The sequence below is a fragment of the Ranitomeya variabilis genome, chromosome 6 (assembly GCF_051348905.1).
Source record: "Ranitomeya variabilis isolate aRanVar5 chromosome 6, aRanVar5.hap1, whole genome shotgun sequence".
In the NCBI taxonomy this organism is placed as follows: domain Eukaryota; kingdom Metazoa; phylum Chordata; class Amphibia; order Anura; family Dendrobatidae; genus Ranitomeya; species Ranitomeya variabilis.
In genome coordinates, this window is record NC_135237.1 from 582,276,812 (window position 1) to 582,291,517 (window position 14,706).

The 14,706-nt window shown below is 50.0% G+C and overlaps 2 protein-coding genes across 3 annotated transcripts in view; one reads left to right on the top strand and one right to left on the bottom strand.

Moving 5' to 3' along the window:
* ADCK5 (aarF domain containing kinase 5) overlaps positions 1–12,405 on the top strand; it is a 53,299-nt gene extending 40,894 nt beyond the window's left edge. The window contains exons 9-15 of the mRNA XM_077271582.1: positions 4,001–4,084; positions 4,670–4,751; positions 4,880–4,958; positions 5,035–5,126; positions 5,512–5,761; positions 6,989–7,090; positions 12,218–12,405. Coding sequence (XP_077127697.1) covers positions 4,001–4,084; positions 4,670–4,751; positions 4,880–4,958; positions 5,035–5,126; positions 5,512–5,761; positions 6,989–7,090; positions 12,218–12,323 — 795 coding nt within the window. The 3' untranslated portion in view covers positions 12,324–12,405. The remainder of the gene's footprint in view (positions 1–4,000; positions 4,085–4,669; positions 4,752–4,879; positions 4,959–5,034; positions 5,127–5,511; positions 5,762–6,988; positions 7,091–12,217) is intronic.
* A 1,454-nt stretch (positions 12,406–13,859) lies between these two features.
* CPSF1 (cleavage and polyadenylation specific factor 1) overlaps positions 13,860–14,706 on the bottom strand; it is a 91,137-nt gene continuing 90,290 nt past the window's right edge. For both annotated transcript variants that reach the window (XM_077271595.1, XM_077271594.1), the window contains exon 37: positions 13,860–14,086. In XM_077271595.1, the coding sequence (XP_077127710.1) occupies positions 14,039–14,086 (48 nt within the window). In that variant the 3' untranslated portion in view covers positions 13,860–14,038. The remainder of the gene's footprint in view (positions 14,087–14,706) is intronic.

Here is a 14,706-nt window from a genome sequence, read left to right on the forward strand (position 1 = left end):
TCTGAGTGCCGGCCGGAAAGTGAGAGCAGAGCGCAGCGGTGCTGCGATCTGCTCTCACTGTACGGCTGCACTCAGAGCAGGAAGCAGACGGCAAGGGACCTGAAGGACACCGACGGGTGAGTATGTACTGTTTGTTTTTTTACGTTTACGCTGGTAACCAGGGTAAACATCGGGTTACTAAGCGCGGCCCTGCGCTTAGTTACCCGATGTTTACCCTGGTTACCCGGGGACTTCGGCATCGCTCCAGCGCCGTGATTGCAACGTGTGACCGCATTCTACGACGCTGGAGCGATGATTATACGACGCTGCGACGTCACGAATCGTGCCGTCGCAGCGATGAAAATTTCAATGTGTGATGGTACCTTAACACTAGAGAAGACAGAGAAAGTATTCAGAAGGATCTAGATCAGCTTGAACAATTGGCACTGACTAATAGAATAGTATTTACCAGAGAAATGCAAGATTCTACATCTGGGCAAGAAAATTACATCTATAGAAAGGGAGGAATAGAAATAAGTAATAGCCTGTGTGAAAAGACTTGGGTATACATAGATCACAGACTGCACATGAGTCAACAGTGTGATGCAGTAGCAAAAAAGGTAAACACAGTTCTGGGATGTATTAGTAGAATCATAGAGTGTATATCACGTGAAGTAATTCTCCCCCTCTACTCCTCCTTGGTCAGGCCTCAGCTGAATACTGTGTCCAGTTCTGGACACCACATTAAAAACAAAATTGAAAAACTGGAGCAAGTTCAGAGAAGAGCTACCAGGATGGTGAGCGGACTGCAAAGTATGTCCTACAAGGCACGGTTAAAGGATGTTGGAATGTTTAGCTTGCAAAAAAGAAGGCTAAGAGGAGACTTAATAGCTGTCTACAAATATCTGAAGGACTGTCACAGTGTAGAGGGATCATCATTATTCTCATTTGCACATGGAAACACGAGGTGCAATGGAAAGAAACTGAAAGGGAGAAGATAAAGATTAGATATTAGGAAAGACCTTTCTGACAGTGATGATGATGAATGAGTGGAACAGGCGGCCACGAGAGGTGGCGAGTTCTCCTACAATGGAAGTCTTCAAACCGAGACTGAGTAGACATCTGTCTGGGATGGTTTAGCGAAACCTGCATTGAGCAGGGGGTTGGACACTATGACCCAGGAGGTCCCTTCCAACTCTAACATTCTATGATAATGGCGTCCCCAATGTTCTGGATGTAGACAAGTCCGGAGACGCTGCAGCCACAGAATCACTTTTCGGACACGCAGGCACTCACAGGAGCATTAGGAACATGTGTTTGGTGTTGTCGTGTTAAATTAAACAGGTCTTTGGAAACATGTCCACACCACAGCCACCAAATCAATATAACACTGACCTATTAATGACTGGGAATGGAGACTAGAGGGTTCCAGCTACTGTACATTATTCTCCTTCCCACATCATTATCCCAGGAGCAGGACTGGTGTGACATTCTCGTGAAACTTCGTCAGAGAGTTGCCCACGTTGCCTTGTCAGATTCAAGAAATAGCTCATAGAGATCTGTTTTGTTCTGCAAGTGAAATTAGACATCACACACCAAGACGAAGGTATCAGGGTCTACACAAACCTTTCAGAGAGGCTGACGTGACATTGGGCTACATGCCAAGCACCCGACTACTGGTGACCTCAGCCACCTCACAGGCCATCATTCTTAAGAGCAAGAAGGCAGTGAAGGCTGGAATGGAGGCCTGTCTTCTTCAGCAATGAGTTCAGCATTTGTCTTGGTTACAATGATAGCTGGAGAATAGTCTAGACCATATACAGTGGGTACGGAAAGTATTCTGACCCCTTTACATTTTTCACTCTTTTTTTTTCATTGCAGCCATTTAGTAAATTCAGAAAAGTTCATTTTTCCTCATTAATGTACACTCTGCACCCCATCTTGACTGAAAAAAACAGAAATGTAGAAATTTTTGCAAATTTATTTTTAAAAAAAACTGAATTACCATATTGTCATAAGTCTTCAGCCCCTTTGCTCAGTATTGGGTAGAAGCCCCTTTTGAGCTCGTACAGCCATGAGTTTTCTTGGGAATGATGCAACCAGTTTTTCACCCCTGGATTTGGGGATCCTCGGCCATTCTTCCTTGCAGATCCTCTCCAGTTCCATCAGGTTGGATGGTGATTGTTGGTGGACGCCATTTTCAGGTCTCCAGAGATGCTCCATTGGGTTTAGGTCAGGGCTCTGGCTGCGCCGGTCAGGAATGGTCACAGAGTTGTTCTGAATCCATTCGTTTGTTATTTTAGCTGTGTGCTTAGGGCCATTGTCTTGTTGGAAAGTGAACCTTCGGCCAAGTCTGATGTCCAGAGCACTCTGGAAGAGGTTTTCATCCAGGATATATCTCTGTACTTGTCTGCATTCATGTTTCGTTCAATGACAACCCCTGTCCCTGCAGCTGTAAAACACCCCCATGCTGCGACCACCATGTTTCACTGTTGGGATTGTATTGGGCAGGTGATGAGCAGTGCCTGGTTTTCTCCACACATACTGCTTAGAATTAGCACCAAAAAGGTCTATCTTCATCTCATCAGACCAGAGAATCTTATTTCTAATAGTCTGGGAGTCCTTCATGTGTTTTAGTAAACTCTATGCGGCTTTCATATGTCTTGCACTGAGGAGAGGCTTCTGTCGGGCCACTCTTCCATAAAGCCCTGACTGGTGGAGGGCTGCAGTGATGGTTGGCTTTGTGGAACTTTCTCCAATCTCCCTACTGCATCTCTGGAGCTCAGCCACAGTGATCTTGGGGTTCTTCTTTACCTCTCTCACCAAGGCTCTTCTCCCACAATTGCTCAGTTTGGCTGGACGGCCAGGTCTAGGAAGACTTCTGGTGGTCCTAATCTTCTTCCAATTAAGGATTATGGAGGCCACTGCTTTTAGGAACCTTGAGTACTGTAGAAATTCTGTTGTAACCTTGGCCACATCTGTGCCTTGCCACAGTTCTGTCTCTGAGCTCCTTGGCCAGTTCCTTTGACCTCATGATTCTCATTTGGTCTGACATGCACTGTGAGGTCTTATATAGACAGGTGTGCGCCTTTTCGAATCAAGTCCTATCAGTTTAATTACACACAGCTGGACTCCAATGAAGGAGTAGAACCATCTCAAGGAGGAGCTCAAGGAGGATCACAAGGAAATGGACAGCATGTGACTTAAATATCAGTGTCTGAGCAAAGGGTCTAAATACTTATAACCATGTGATATTTCAGGTTTTCTTTTTTAATATGTAAACATTTCTAGATTTCTGTTTTTTTTCAGTCAAGATGGGGTGCAGAGTGTACATTAATGAGAAAAAAATGAACTTTTTTGAATTTCCCAAATGGCTGCAATGAAACAAAGAATGAATAATGTAAAGGGGTCTGAATACTTTCTGTACCCACTGTAGGCCACACCATAAAAAGGCCTTCACAACGGAATCTACCTGTCCCAGGAGTCGATTTTCCACACGACACCAGGCCACCTGTTCTTAGTGCTACTGTGAGCGCTTGTGTTGCCTGAACCTGCAACGTTCCTAGACTTGTCTCCATCAAGCACATCAGGGATGTAATTGGTCGGGAATTACACGGGAGCTGCCAGCAGTGGATCCTGATGATTTCTTTACTCAGACAACCCATAATAACCTCAGTGACATCAGCCGAGGCCGGAGGTGGCGGGACTTTTGCATGAGGCTCAGACTCCAGGCTGGAGAATCCAGAGAATGTATTCATGTTGTCTCCATTCTCCATCATGTACAGATCAGTGACTCTCCATCCTGTGATATCCATCACCTCTCCTTCTTGGGTACAATTTCAGTGCTGTGGAAGGTTTATTAAACAGAGTACCATGAAGTGAGGAGACCGCCCAGAACTATAAAGTTCCTCACATTTCCAATATATGTGGAGCAGACAGTCTAAATGTCTGTAGAAAAACGTTTAGAATTGAGAGTCCTCAGTGGTTGATACCTTTTTAATGTCTGTATATTTTCTTACAGCGGGTCCTGACAGCTGACTATTGCGAGGGCTGCAAGGTCAGCAGTGTGGAGGGCATTAAGCAGCAGGGCCTGGAACTGAAGGATGTGAGTACCTGGAGGACATTGCATAAAGCAGGTGCCCCCGCTGGAGAAGCCTGGCTATCTGGTATTGCCTTGTGGAGCGTAGATCCTGGCCTCCATCAGGTTGTGGAGGAGAGATTCTAGAGTCTGATCCATGTGAGGAGGACACTTGTAGTCTCTCACCTCTGACATTGCATTGAGGTTGGCAGTGCAGAATCTGCTCATGATGTCTCCAGCAGATGGGGTGCCAGGATTTGGGTTTTTTGACTTGAGCTTTTTTTTTTGCTTTTCTGGCAGCTGATGGTTCTGCAGCAGCTCCAGGTGACGTTACTAGAAGTCAGAGAGTCTTCTGTCCCCACAAATCGCTCATCTCTGTCCAGATTCTGCCACCCTTCAACCTCTCTGTAAACGATTGCACCCCCGTGTCTGCACATTCTTGCCCACTCGCTGGTTGTCATCTCGTGTCCACCACGAGTTGTCCATCTCAGCCCACAAGCAGCAGCTCACCCCTCAGGATGTCTCCATGTCTGATTAGTAATCCCTCTCTGTATGGGAAATATGAATTTCCATTTCAGCTTGTGGCTTTTATCTATTGAAGATTTTTTTCAGGTGGCTGAAAAAGTGATAAAAGTTTTTGCAGAGCAGATCTTCTTCACAGGATTCATCCATGCCGACCCTCACCCTGGAAATGGTAATTTCCATTCTTCCAGATGCTTTCTGCTTGGTGCTAGCATTTATGGTGGGATTGTGCTTTGGCTTGTGCTGAGCACTCTAGAACATGCCTTACACTTACGAGTCCATGCCCCCTTCTCTTTTCAGTCCTGGTCAATGTGGGTCCCGATGGGCGAGCTCGGCTGGTCCTGCTGGATCATGGACTCTATGAATATCTGAGTGAGCGGTAATACATGGTCTTAGCTTGTCTCCTGCTTGTCGTGCTCTTGTACTTTGTGTCATCCTTGTGTTGTCTCTGGCAGAGATCGCACCGCGCTCTGTAAACTTTGGAGGTCTATTGTACTGCGGGACCGGCAGGGTATGGCGGAATTCTCTGCTCAGCTAGGAGTCAAAGGCAAGTGAATGGGGCATCCATTGTAATGTCAGAGCTGTTATCAGGTGGTGCAGATACTAGTAGGATGGCTGTTGTCCTCACTAATGGACTCCATCCAGGTCTGAAAGAAAGAATCATCTCATCCTGTGCCTCCAGCTGTAGTTTTCTGGTGTATAGATAAATAGCAGCACGGGAACAAGTCATGGATGCTGCCAGCTCTTCAGCCTGCCAGTGCAGGGCTCAAGAAAAGCATCCCAGCCGCTGTCTTGCAGAAATCTGACTCTTCAATGTTCTTCAGCTGTCCATTGGTGAATCCTTGTATTCTGTCTTCTTGCTGTGTCTCATATCTAGGACAATATGACATCTATATGTGAGTGGTGAACAAGTCTTCTTGTCTTCCCTGAAGATTACTTCCTGTTCTGTGAAATCCTCCTGCAGCGCCCCCTATCACTGACAGGGACACTGGGCAACGCACTGACTCTGGAAGAGACGCAGTATATGCAGGACATGGCCAAGGAGCACTTTGATGACATCATACGAGTTCTTCGTGCGTTACCACGGCCCATGCTGCTAGTCTTCCGAAACCTGAACACTGTCCGCTCTCTTAATATAGGATTGGGAGCCTCAGCCGACCGCTATCTTCTCATGGCCCACAGGTGATTGGTGGTGCCTGAGGCTGGAGGAAGGGCGATCACATGGAGTACAAGTGTCAGTGGTTGGTGGTGCCTGAGGCTGGAGAAAGGCTGGTCAAATGGAGCACAGGGGTTGGTAGTGCATGAGGCTGGGGGAAGGGTGGTTGCATGAGGAGCGAGCGACAATGGTTGGTGGTGCCTGAGGCTGATGGAAGGGCGGTTGCTTGGAGCACAAGCATCGATGGCTGATGGTGTTTGAGACTGGGGGAAGGGTGTTCGCATGGAGCGTGAGCATCGATAGTTGGTGTTGCCTGAGGCTAGAGGAAGGGCAGCCGCATGGACAGTGAGCATTGATGGTGGTGCCCGAGGCCTGATGTGGGAAAAAAGGTGGGTGCATGCCGAGCAATCGATGGTTGTTGGTGCCTGAGGCTGGAGGAACATTGGTCGCATGCAGAGCGAGCATCAATGGTTGGTGGTGCCTGAGGCTGTTGGAAGGGTGATCACATGGAGAGCGCGTGTTGGTGGTGCCTGAGGCTGTTAGAAGGGTCGTCACATGGAGAGCGAGTGTTGATGGTTGATGTCTGAGACTGGAGTAAAGGCGGCTGCATGGAGAGCGAGTGTCAATGATTGGTGCTGCTTGAGGCTGGAGGAACGGCAGTTGCATGGACAGTGAGCGTCGATGGTTGGTGGTGCCCGAGGCTGGAAGAAGAGTATTCACATACAGAGAGAACATTGATAGTTAGTGGTTCCTGAGGCTGGAGAAAAAGCGGTTGCATGGAAATCGAGCATTGAAGATTGGTTGTGCCTGAGGCTGGATGAAAGGCGGTTGCATGGAAAGCGAGTGTCAATGATGGTGCCTGAAACTGAAGGAAAAACGATTGCATGGAGAGCGAGCGTCTATGATGGGTGGTGCCTGAGGCTGGAGGAAAGGCGGTTGTATGGAGAGCGAGCTTTGATGATGGGTGGTGCCGAGGCTGGAGGAAAGGCGGTTGTATGGAGAGCGAGCTTTGATGATGGGTGGTGCCGAGGCTGGACGAAAGGCGGTTGTATGGAGAGCAAGCTTTGATGATGGGTGGTGCCCTGAGGCTGGAGGAAAGGCGGTTGTATGGAGAGCGAGCTTTGATGATGGGTGGTGCCCTGAGGCTGGAGGAGCGTGCATATTCTTCTTTACAAGGAGTAATGAGATTTACATTAAGGGATGGATTTGGTCTCCTCACCATATCTGCCTCCCCCTCCGTATTCTGCCCTCAGTGCGGTGCGAGCGTGGAGGCGTCTGGAAAAGCAGAACTCTTCAGGCATAATACGATGGTTCTCTGTGAGATGGGAACACCTGAAGTTTGAGGTGGCGCTGAGGTGAGTCTCAGCCCTGATAACAGGGCCAGGTGTTGGGACTTTGGGAAAGTTTAGTTAACTTGAATTATTATTCTATCACGCCAGAGAGGAGGAACAGCCACAGCTGTCACAAAAATCCTCGTCCTATGTATTGTGTACTGCAGCAAATCCCCTCTTATACATTTGTGGCCAAAAGTATTGAGATTTTGAAGACCAAAATTTGTGCCTCATTTTGCGTCTTCAGTTGGCTGTTTCTTTGGTTACTGACACACAATTGTAAACATTGCGTGCGTTATTACACTAACACTACATTAGTAATCCATGAAGGTTCTGTGATGCCTCCATATTCCTGGCAGCGCTGCCCCTTATTGTCCACACTTTCTGCCCTCTCCCCAGCAGCTGGATATTGGATTCTAGGCAGATCCTGACTGATGGACGCTCGTTCTCATCTCATTAGGGCTCGGAGTTATCACAAGTTCAGGGATTTGTCGCTCTTTGAGGACTGATCGCAGGTTCTCATTGGGATGAGATCTGAGGAGTTTCCAAGACCCAAAATGTCAATGATTTGTTCCCTGAGACTTGGTTGTCACTTTTGCCCTGTGATGTGGTCTCCATCATTGGGGAAGACACATCATCACCTCATTGTCCTGGATGATGGGAGTTGTTCTTGGAGGAGGATTTAATATCATCAGAAATAATAACTTCCCCTCCACAGTCCGATCCCTGCAGATGTCAGTTTGTGTAAGGCTGTGTGCCCACATTGCGTTTTTTATGCGTTTCCACCGCGTTTTTTGCCACAGCGGAAACGCTTAAATGCATTCCCATGCAATCCTATGGATTCCTCAGTTGCTGTGCCCATGTTTATCACTTCTGCGGAATCGCAGCCATTCTGCCGCCTTAGGATTGCATTGAAACGCTCACTTTATGCATGGGGCTGTGCCCACTATGTGTAAAGTGAGCGCTTCATGTGCGGATGGTACCCAGGGTCTGGCGGAGAGGAGACTCTCCTCCAGGCCCTGGGTACAATATTCCTGTAAAAAAAAGAATTTCAATAAAAAATAGGGATATACTTACCTTCTGATGGCCCCCCCGAGTCCTCCCGCCTCTCAGCGGTGCATGCGGCGGCTCCCGTTCCCAGAGATGCATTGCGCGAATCACCTGAGATTACGTCGTGGTCACATGACTGTGATGTCACAAAGGTCCTTCGCGCAAAGCATCCCTGGGAATGGAACGTACCGGGAGCGCCACTGAGGAGATCGGGGGCCGTCGGAAGGTGAAAATAACCATATTTTGTTAATTGTAACATTCTATCTTTTCCTATTGATGTTGCATAGACAGCCTCAATAGTAAAAAGTTGGTCACACTTGTCAAGCACTATGACCAACCTGTCAATCACTTTTCCAAGTGATGCTTCAAATCACTTGGAAAACGCAAACATTTTGCAAGCTAAAAACATTTGTGTTTTACCCGCGGCAGGGAATTGTGGAAATGCTGCGGACATTTCCGCAGCGTTTCTGCATCGTGGGCACATAGCCTAAAGTGCAAGGATCGGCCTGGGGACATTTTATTATGTGATGAAAAACGATTTTCCGGAAAAGGAAAGGTGATGCTGCCATAAGTCCTGTGGCTGCCGAGAGTGAAGCCTTCGGAGACCACTCATATGGGGGGCTTCTCATCCATGGAGGATCACTCACAATGAGCGTGGGCTTTTCATACACGGAGGGTGTGACGAAACGAGATTCGGGGGGATACAGTATCCCCTGCAGTCACCAATCTGTGACAGTGCTTACAGTCTGTTGCCCCCCTTACCCTTAGGTCAGTCAGGGAACTGCACCTAGGATAAGTAGTCACCAGAGAGGCTGTCCTGTCACATATTGGTTAGCTGGCCATTCGAGAGAAAAGAGCAGCCCAAAATTAATTGATATTTTAATTGCGGAAAGCCGCACTAGATAATATAAATATATACAGAGATTACAGCCAGAAGTACAGATACAGGGAGAGTACAGGTTGGGGATAGCAGTTAGCTGTATGGGTCACGTTACCGTTTCTTATAACGTGGGCCCCGGGAAGCGCTCGAGTCCACAGGTACTTTCTGGTTCGTCTCTATGCGTGACGTGACGCGGCTTCTGTGCCAGAACAATGACAATAGCTAAAGGTGTGTAGCTTGCTCCCTCTGGGTTGGACTGATTTCTCCTCCCTTGGCCTCCTAGCTGAAATTATTGCCAATATCTGGGATGGGTCATAACTTCCCAGGGGAAGGTCCAAACAGGACGACTGGCGTCTCAACGGGTTTGTTGGGGTTGGACCGATACAGAGTCCAAACTTGGGTCGGGTAAGTGGCTCTGGAGAGACAGCCTCGTTAGCTTGGTATCTGGGACAACTAGAGAACGATGAGACACAGGTGTGTGCAGAGGGCTCCTAGGATTCTGGTGGTATGTTGGACTTAACCCTGAGATGCACGGTGCTTCCATAATTCATCTCTAAGTGTTGTGGCCGCCTTAGGGTACCGTCACACAGTGCCATTTTCATCGCTACGACGGCACGATTCGTGACGTTCTAGCGATATCGTTACGATATCGCTGTGTCTGACACGCTACTGCGATCCGGATCCCCGCTGAGAATCGTACGTCGTAGCAGATCGTTTGAAACTTTCTTTCGTCGTCTAGTGTCCCGCTGTGGCGGCATGATTGCATCGTGTGACACAGGTTGTATACGATGTGCGCACAGTAACCAACGGCTTCTACATCGCAAATACGTCATGAAATTATCGCTCCAGCGCCGTGTATTGCAACGTGTGACCGCAGTCTACAACGCTGGAGCGATAATCATACGACACTGCAACGTCACGAATCGTGCCGTCGTAGCGATGAAAATGCCACTGTGTGACGGTACCCTAACACTAAAGACAGCAGGGGGTCCCAGCTCTGCTCCTCTTCTCCTTAACACGTGGCCTCTCATTCTTTCGCCATATGGCATGTCCTTGTTATTTTGGGAATTTGTGTACTTACCCAAGGGTGAGGACCACAATTCGTGAATGGAACAATTCTGGACAATATATTGGGCCTGAATTAATAAATCCAACATGGAGTGTCTTTCACAGAGGGCCTTGCTTGGAATGTGCAGGGGGTTCTCAGCCGTAGAGGGGCTCACTCGCAATGAGCGTAGGCTTCTCATCGGTGGAGGTGGCTCGCTTGCAATGTGCGGGGGCTTCTTATCTGTGGAGGGGGCTCGCTTGCAATGGGTGGGGGCTTATCTGTGGAGGAGGCTAGCTTGCAATGGGCAGGGGGTTCTCATCTGTAGAGGGGCTCACTCGCAACGAGCATACGCTTCTTATCCATGGAGGTGACTCGCTTGCAATGTGCGGGGGCTTCTTATCTGTGGAGGGGGCTCGCTTGCAATGGGCAGGGGGTTCTCATCCGTAGAGGGGCTCACTCGCAACGAGCATACACTTCTTATCCATGGAGGTGACTCGCTCGCAATGTGCGGGGGCTTATCTGTGGAGGGGGCTAGCTTGCAATGTGCGGGGGCTTCTTTTCCGTGGAGGTGGCTCGCTTGCAATGGGCAGGGGGTTCTCATCCGTAGAGGGGCTCACTCGCAACGAGCATAGGCTTCTTACCGTGGAGGTGGCTCGCTCGCAATGTGCGGGGGCTTCTTATCTGTGGAGGGGGCTCGCTCGCAATGTGCGGGGGCTTCTTATCTGTGGAGGTGGCTCGCTTGCAATGTGCAGGGGGTTCTCATCTGTGGAGGGAGCTGGCTCGCAACGTCAGGGGGCTTCTCGTCCGTGTAGGGGGCTTGCTCGAAAGGTCTTAAGAATATGGACAGGAATAAAAATTGAGATTTAAACCTCCTCCAAGAACAACTTGTCCCATCATCCAGGACAATGAGGTGAGAGGTGATTATTAAGTGATGAGCGAGTATACTCGTTGCTCGGGTGGTCTCCGAGTATTTGTTAGTTTTTATTGCGGCAGCTGAATGATTTACAGCTATTAGCCAGGCTGAGTACATGTGGGGGTTGCCTAGTTGCTAGGAAATCCCCACATGTAATCAAGCTGGCTACTAGCTGTAAATCATTCAGCTGTGGCGATGAAAACTAAATCTCGGAGCAGTCATAAATACTCAGAGATCACCCGAGCAACGAGTACACCACCAGTGATTATGCTTTTTACCTTGGGTCACAAGGTAAAAGTGAGGACTAAGGGTCTTGGGTAGTGATGAGTGTACTCGTTGCTTGGGTGTTCTCCGAGTATTTATGACTGCTCCGAGATTTAGTTTTCCTTGCCGCAGCTGGATGATTTGCTCTACTAGACAGCTTGATTACATGAGGGGATTCCCTAGCAACCAGGCAACCCCTACATGTACTCAGGCTGGCTAGTAGCTGTAAATCATCCAGCTGCGGCAGGGAAAACTGAATCTCCGAGACTCGGCCACCACCCGAGCAATGCGTACACTCGCTCATCGCTAGTCTTGGGGAACAAATCATTGACATTTTGGGACCAGGAAACTCCCCAGATCTCATCCCACTGAGAACCTGCGATCAGTTCTCAGAGAGCGAAAAAAAAAACCCCCAGAACTTGTGATAAATCTGTACCCAAATGAGACAAGAACGAGCGGCCATCAGTCAGGATCTGCCTAGAAGCAGATATCCAGCCACCGGGGGAAGGGCACAAAGTGTGGACAATAAGGGGCAGCACTGGGAGTATTAGGGTGCCCCAGAAACATCATGGATTATACGTTTATAGTTTTCTGTCAGTAACCATAGAAACAGCTGAGAAAAACCAGTGAGGCAAAGTGTGGCCACCAGGATGTGCGGCAGCCTGAACACTCTTGGCCACGATTGTACAAGTTTGCAGAGGCCACATGTGGACTTTATAGCCTCCTCCTGTGTCGTCAGGACCCTCAGGGTGGTCTCGGGCCTTGTGCAGACATTACCTGGATCAGTCTCTGGTGTTCCTCGTGATCTTTTTGCTCAATGGATAGAATCCACTTGATCCGCTGGTGTTGTGCCGGGATCTTGTGGATTTATCCAGATCTTGGAACATTTGGGTGTTTCTGGTACCTACAGGGGGAGGGAGACTTTCTCGAGTCATGTCCTTCCTGGCCCCTGATGGTCGCTGCAGTCCTCAGCTCCTTCCGTCTCTCTTCGTACAGGTGGGACGGCCTCATGCAGCGATTCACCTTCTTACTCATCCGACTCCTGATTCACTTTGACTTTATAACGGAGAACGATCAGATGCGACAGTTTCTGCAGTCATAGATAGTGCGGAGGCCTAAAGGCCGTGTGTGGGCCGAGCAGGACTGGCTACCGGACCATCGCCTCCAATAAAACTGTGTTTATACACTTGTCTTCCTTATCACTGGTGAACACGAGACAATGTCTGGACCAAGGAGTTTGGTGCACACACCGGTGTCTGACTGGAGACCGGGGGAGGGTAGCGCACACACACCGCTGTCTGACTGGAGACCGGGGGAGGGTAGCGCACACACTGGTGTCTGACTGGAGACCAGGAGGTGACTTACCCATATACTAGTGTCTGACTGGAGACCAAGGGAGGGCAGAACACACCCACTGGTGTCTGACTGGAGGCCGGGGGAAGGTAGCACACGCATGCACGCACACACACGCGTGTCTGGAGACCAAGGGAGGGCAGAACACACCCACTGGTGTCTGACTGGAGGCCGGGGGAAGGTAGCACACGCACACGCGTGTCTGGAGACCAAGGGAGGGCAGAACACACCCACTGGTGTCTGACTGGAGGCCGGGGGAAGGTAGCACACGCACGCGCACGCACACGCACACACACACACACACACACACGCGTGTCTGGAGACCAGGGGAGGGCAGAGACACACCGGTGTCTGACTGGAGACCGGGGGAGGGTAGCGCACACACACACCGCTGTCTGACTGGAGACCGGGGGAGGGTAGTGCGCACCCACACTGGTGTCTGACTGGAGACCGGGGGAGGGTAGCACACACTCACACACACTGGTGTCTGACTGGAGACCAGGAGGTGACTTACCTATATACTAGTGTCTGACTGGAGACCAGGGGAGGGCAGAACACACCCACTGGTGTCTGACTGGAGGCCGGGGGAAGGTAGCACACACACACACACACACACACACACGTGTCTGGAGACCAGGGGAGGGCAGAGACACACTGGCGGCTGACTGGAGACCGGCGGAGGGCAGCACGCACACACCGGTGACTGGAGACCAGGGGAGAGCAGCAGCACACACTGGCGGCTGACTGGAGACCGGGGGAGGGTAGCACACACACACACTGGGGTCTGACTGGAGGGCAGCGGCACACACTGGCGGCTGACTGGAGACCGGCGGAGGGCAGCACGCGCACACCGGTGACTGGAGACCAGGGGAGGGCAGCGGCACACACTGGCGGCTGACTGGAGACCAGGGGAGGGTAGCACACACACACACTGGGGTCTGACTGGAGGGCAGCGGCACACACTGGCGGCTGACTGGAGACTGGCGGAGGGCAGCGCGTGCACACTGGCGACTGACTGGAGACCGGGGGTCTTACACACATCAGCGTGTGACTGGAGGCAGAGAACCATGAGCCACGGTGGCCTCTGGCTGAGGGCTATGCTCGCACTCTGCTCCTGGGCCGCCTCTACCACACACCTTCGGGTGACAGACCTCCAGCACTCGGCCTCCTCTATGATCCTGCTGTAGGTGCGGTTTAGTGATGTGAGGATGATGGAGATTTCCCAGATTTGTTATCGCTGACTTCTGGGCAAGGAGGAGACGCACAACCAATGAATGAGACGACGTACCAAATGACAGGTTGTATTTACAGAAATAACCTCTGAACGTTCGGGAGGATGAAATGGTAAAACTAAAAGCCGTTCACCCCTGCAGGGAACAAGAACCACAAGCACTGATGGCGGGACCGCTCAGAGCAACAAAACATAAAAGTCTTTACAAGATGCTCAGATATCAGCAAGTGGCATCAAAAATGTGACGTCACCCTCTCAATCTCCAGCAGGTCTTCCAGAATCTGGGGAAAAAGAAATAAAAATTACTAACGGCCACAGCCGAGTCAGCCATGTCCCCTCCTCCGCCCGGTCCCACACTGTGAAGACTAACGCCATGATCACATTCATCCAGAGATGAAGCCCCCTATTCTCAGGGCGGAGGGGAGTAACCAGGGCTGCAGAGTCTGGGTATATATAACACAGTGGGTGCAGTAGTCCAGTGCAGGATCTGCTGTAAATGTTTCCATAATAATTTGGGAAAGTTATGAAATGTCCTATAAATGTCTGTTCTGTTCCTGATCTCAGCTGTTAGTGGAGATGAATCTGTGCTGCACTTTCTGCACATGCTCAGTAGTCACCGGGGCTGTGGAGTCAGGAGTTATAAAATGTCCTATAAATGTCTGTTCTGTTCCTGATCTCAAGATCTCAGCTGTTAGTGGAGATGAATCTGTGCTGCACTTTCTGCACATGCTCAGTAGTCACCGGGGCTGTGGAGTCAGGAGTTGTGAAATGTCGCTGGAGACATCTCTCCCAACCCCGGCCCCCCATGTTATAGCCAGTCAAACCTCCCAACTGCTACACCCAGAAACCCCTCTAACCTTATTAATATTCCATGCATGCCTTCTGTCTCTTTCAATTGTGC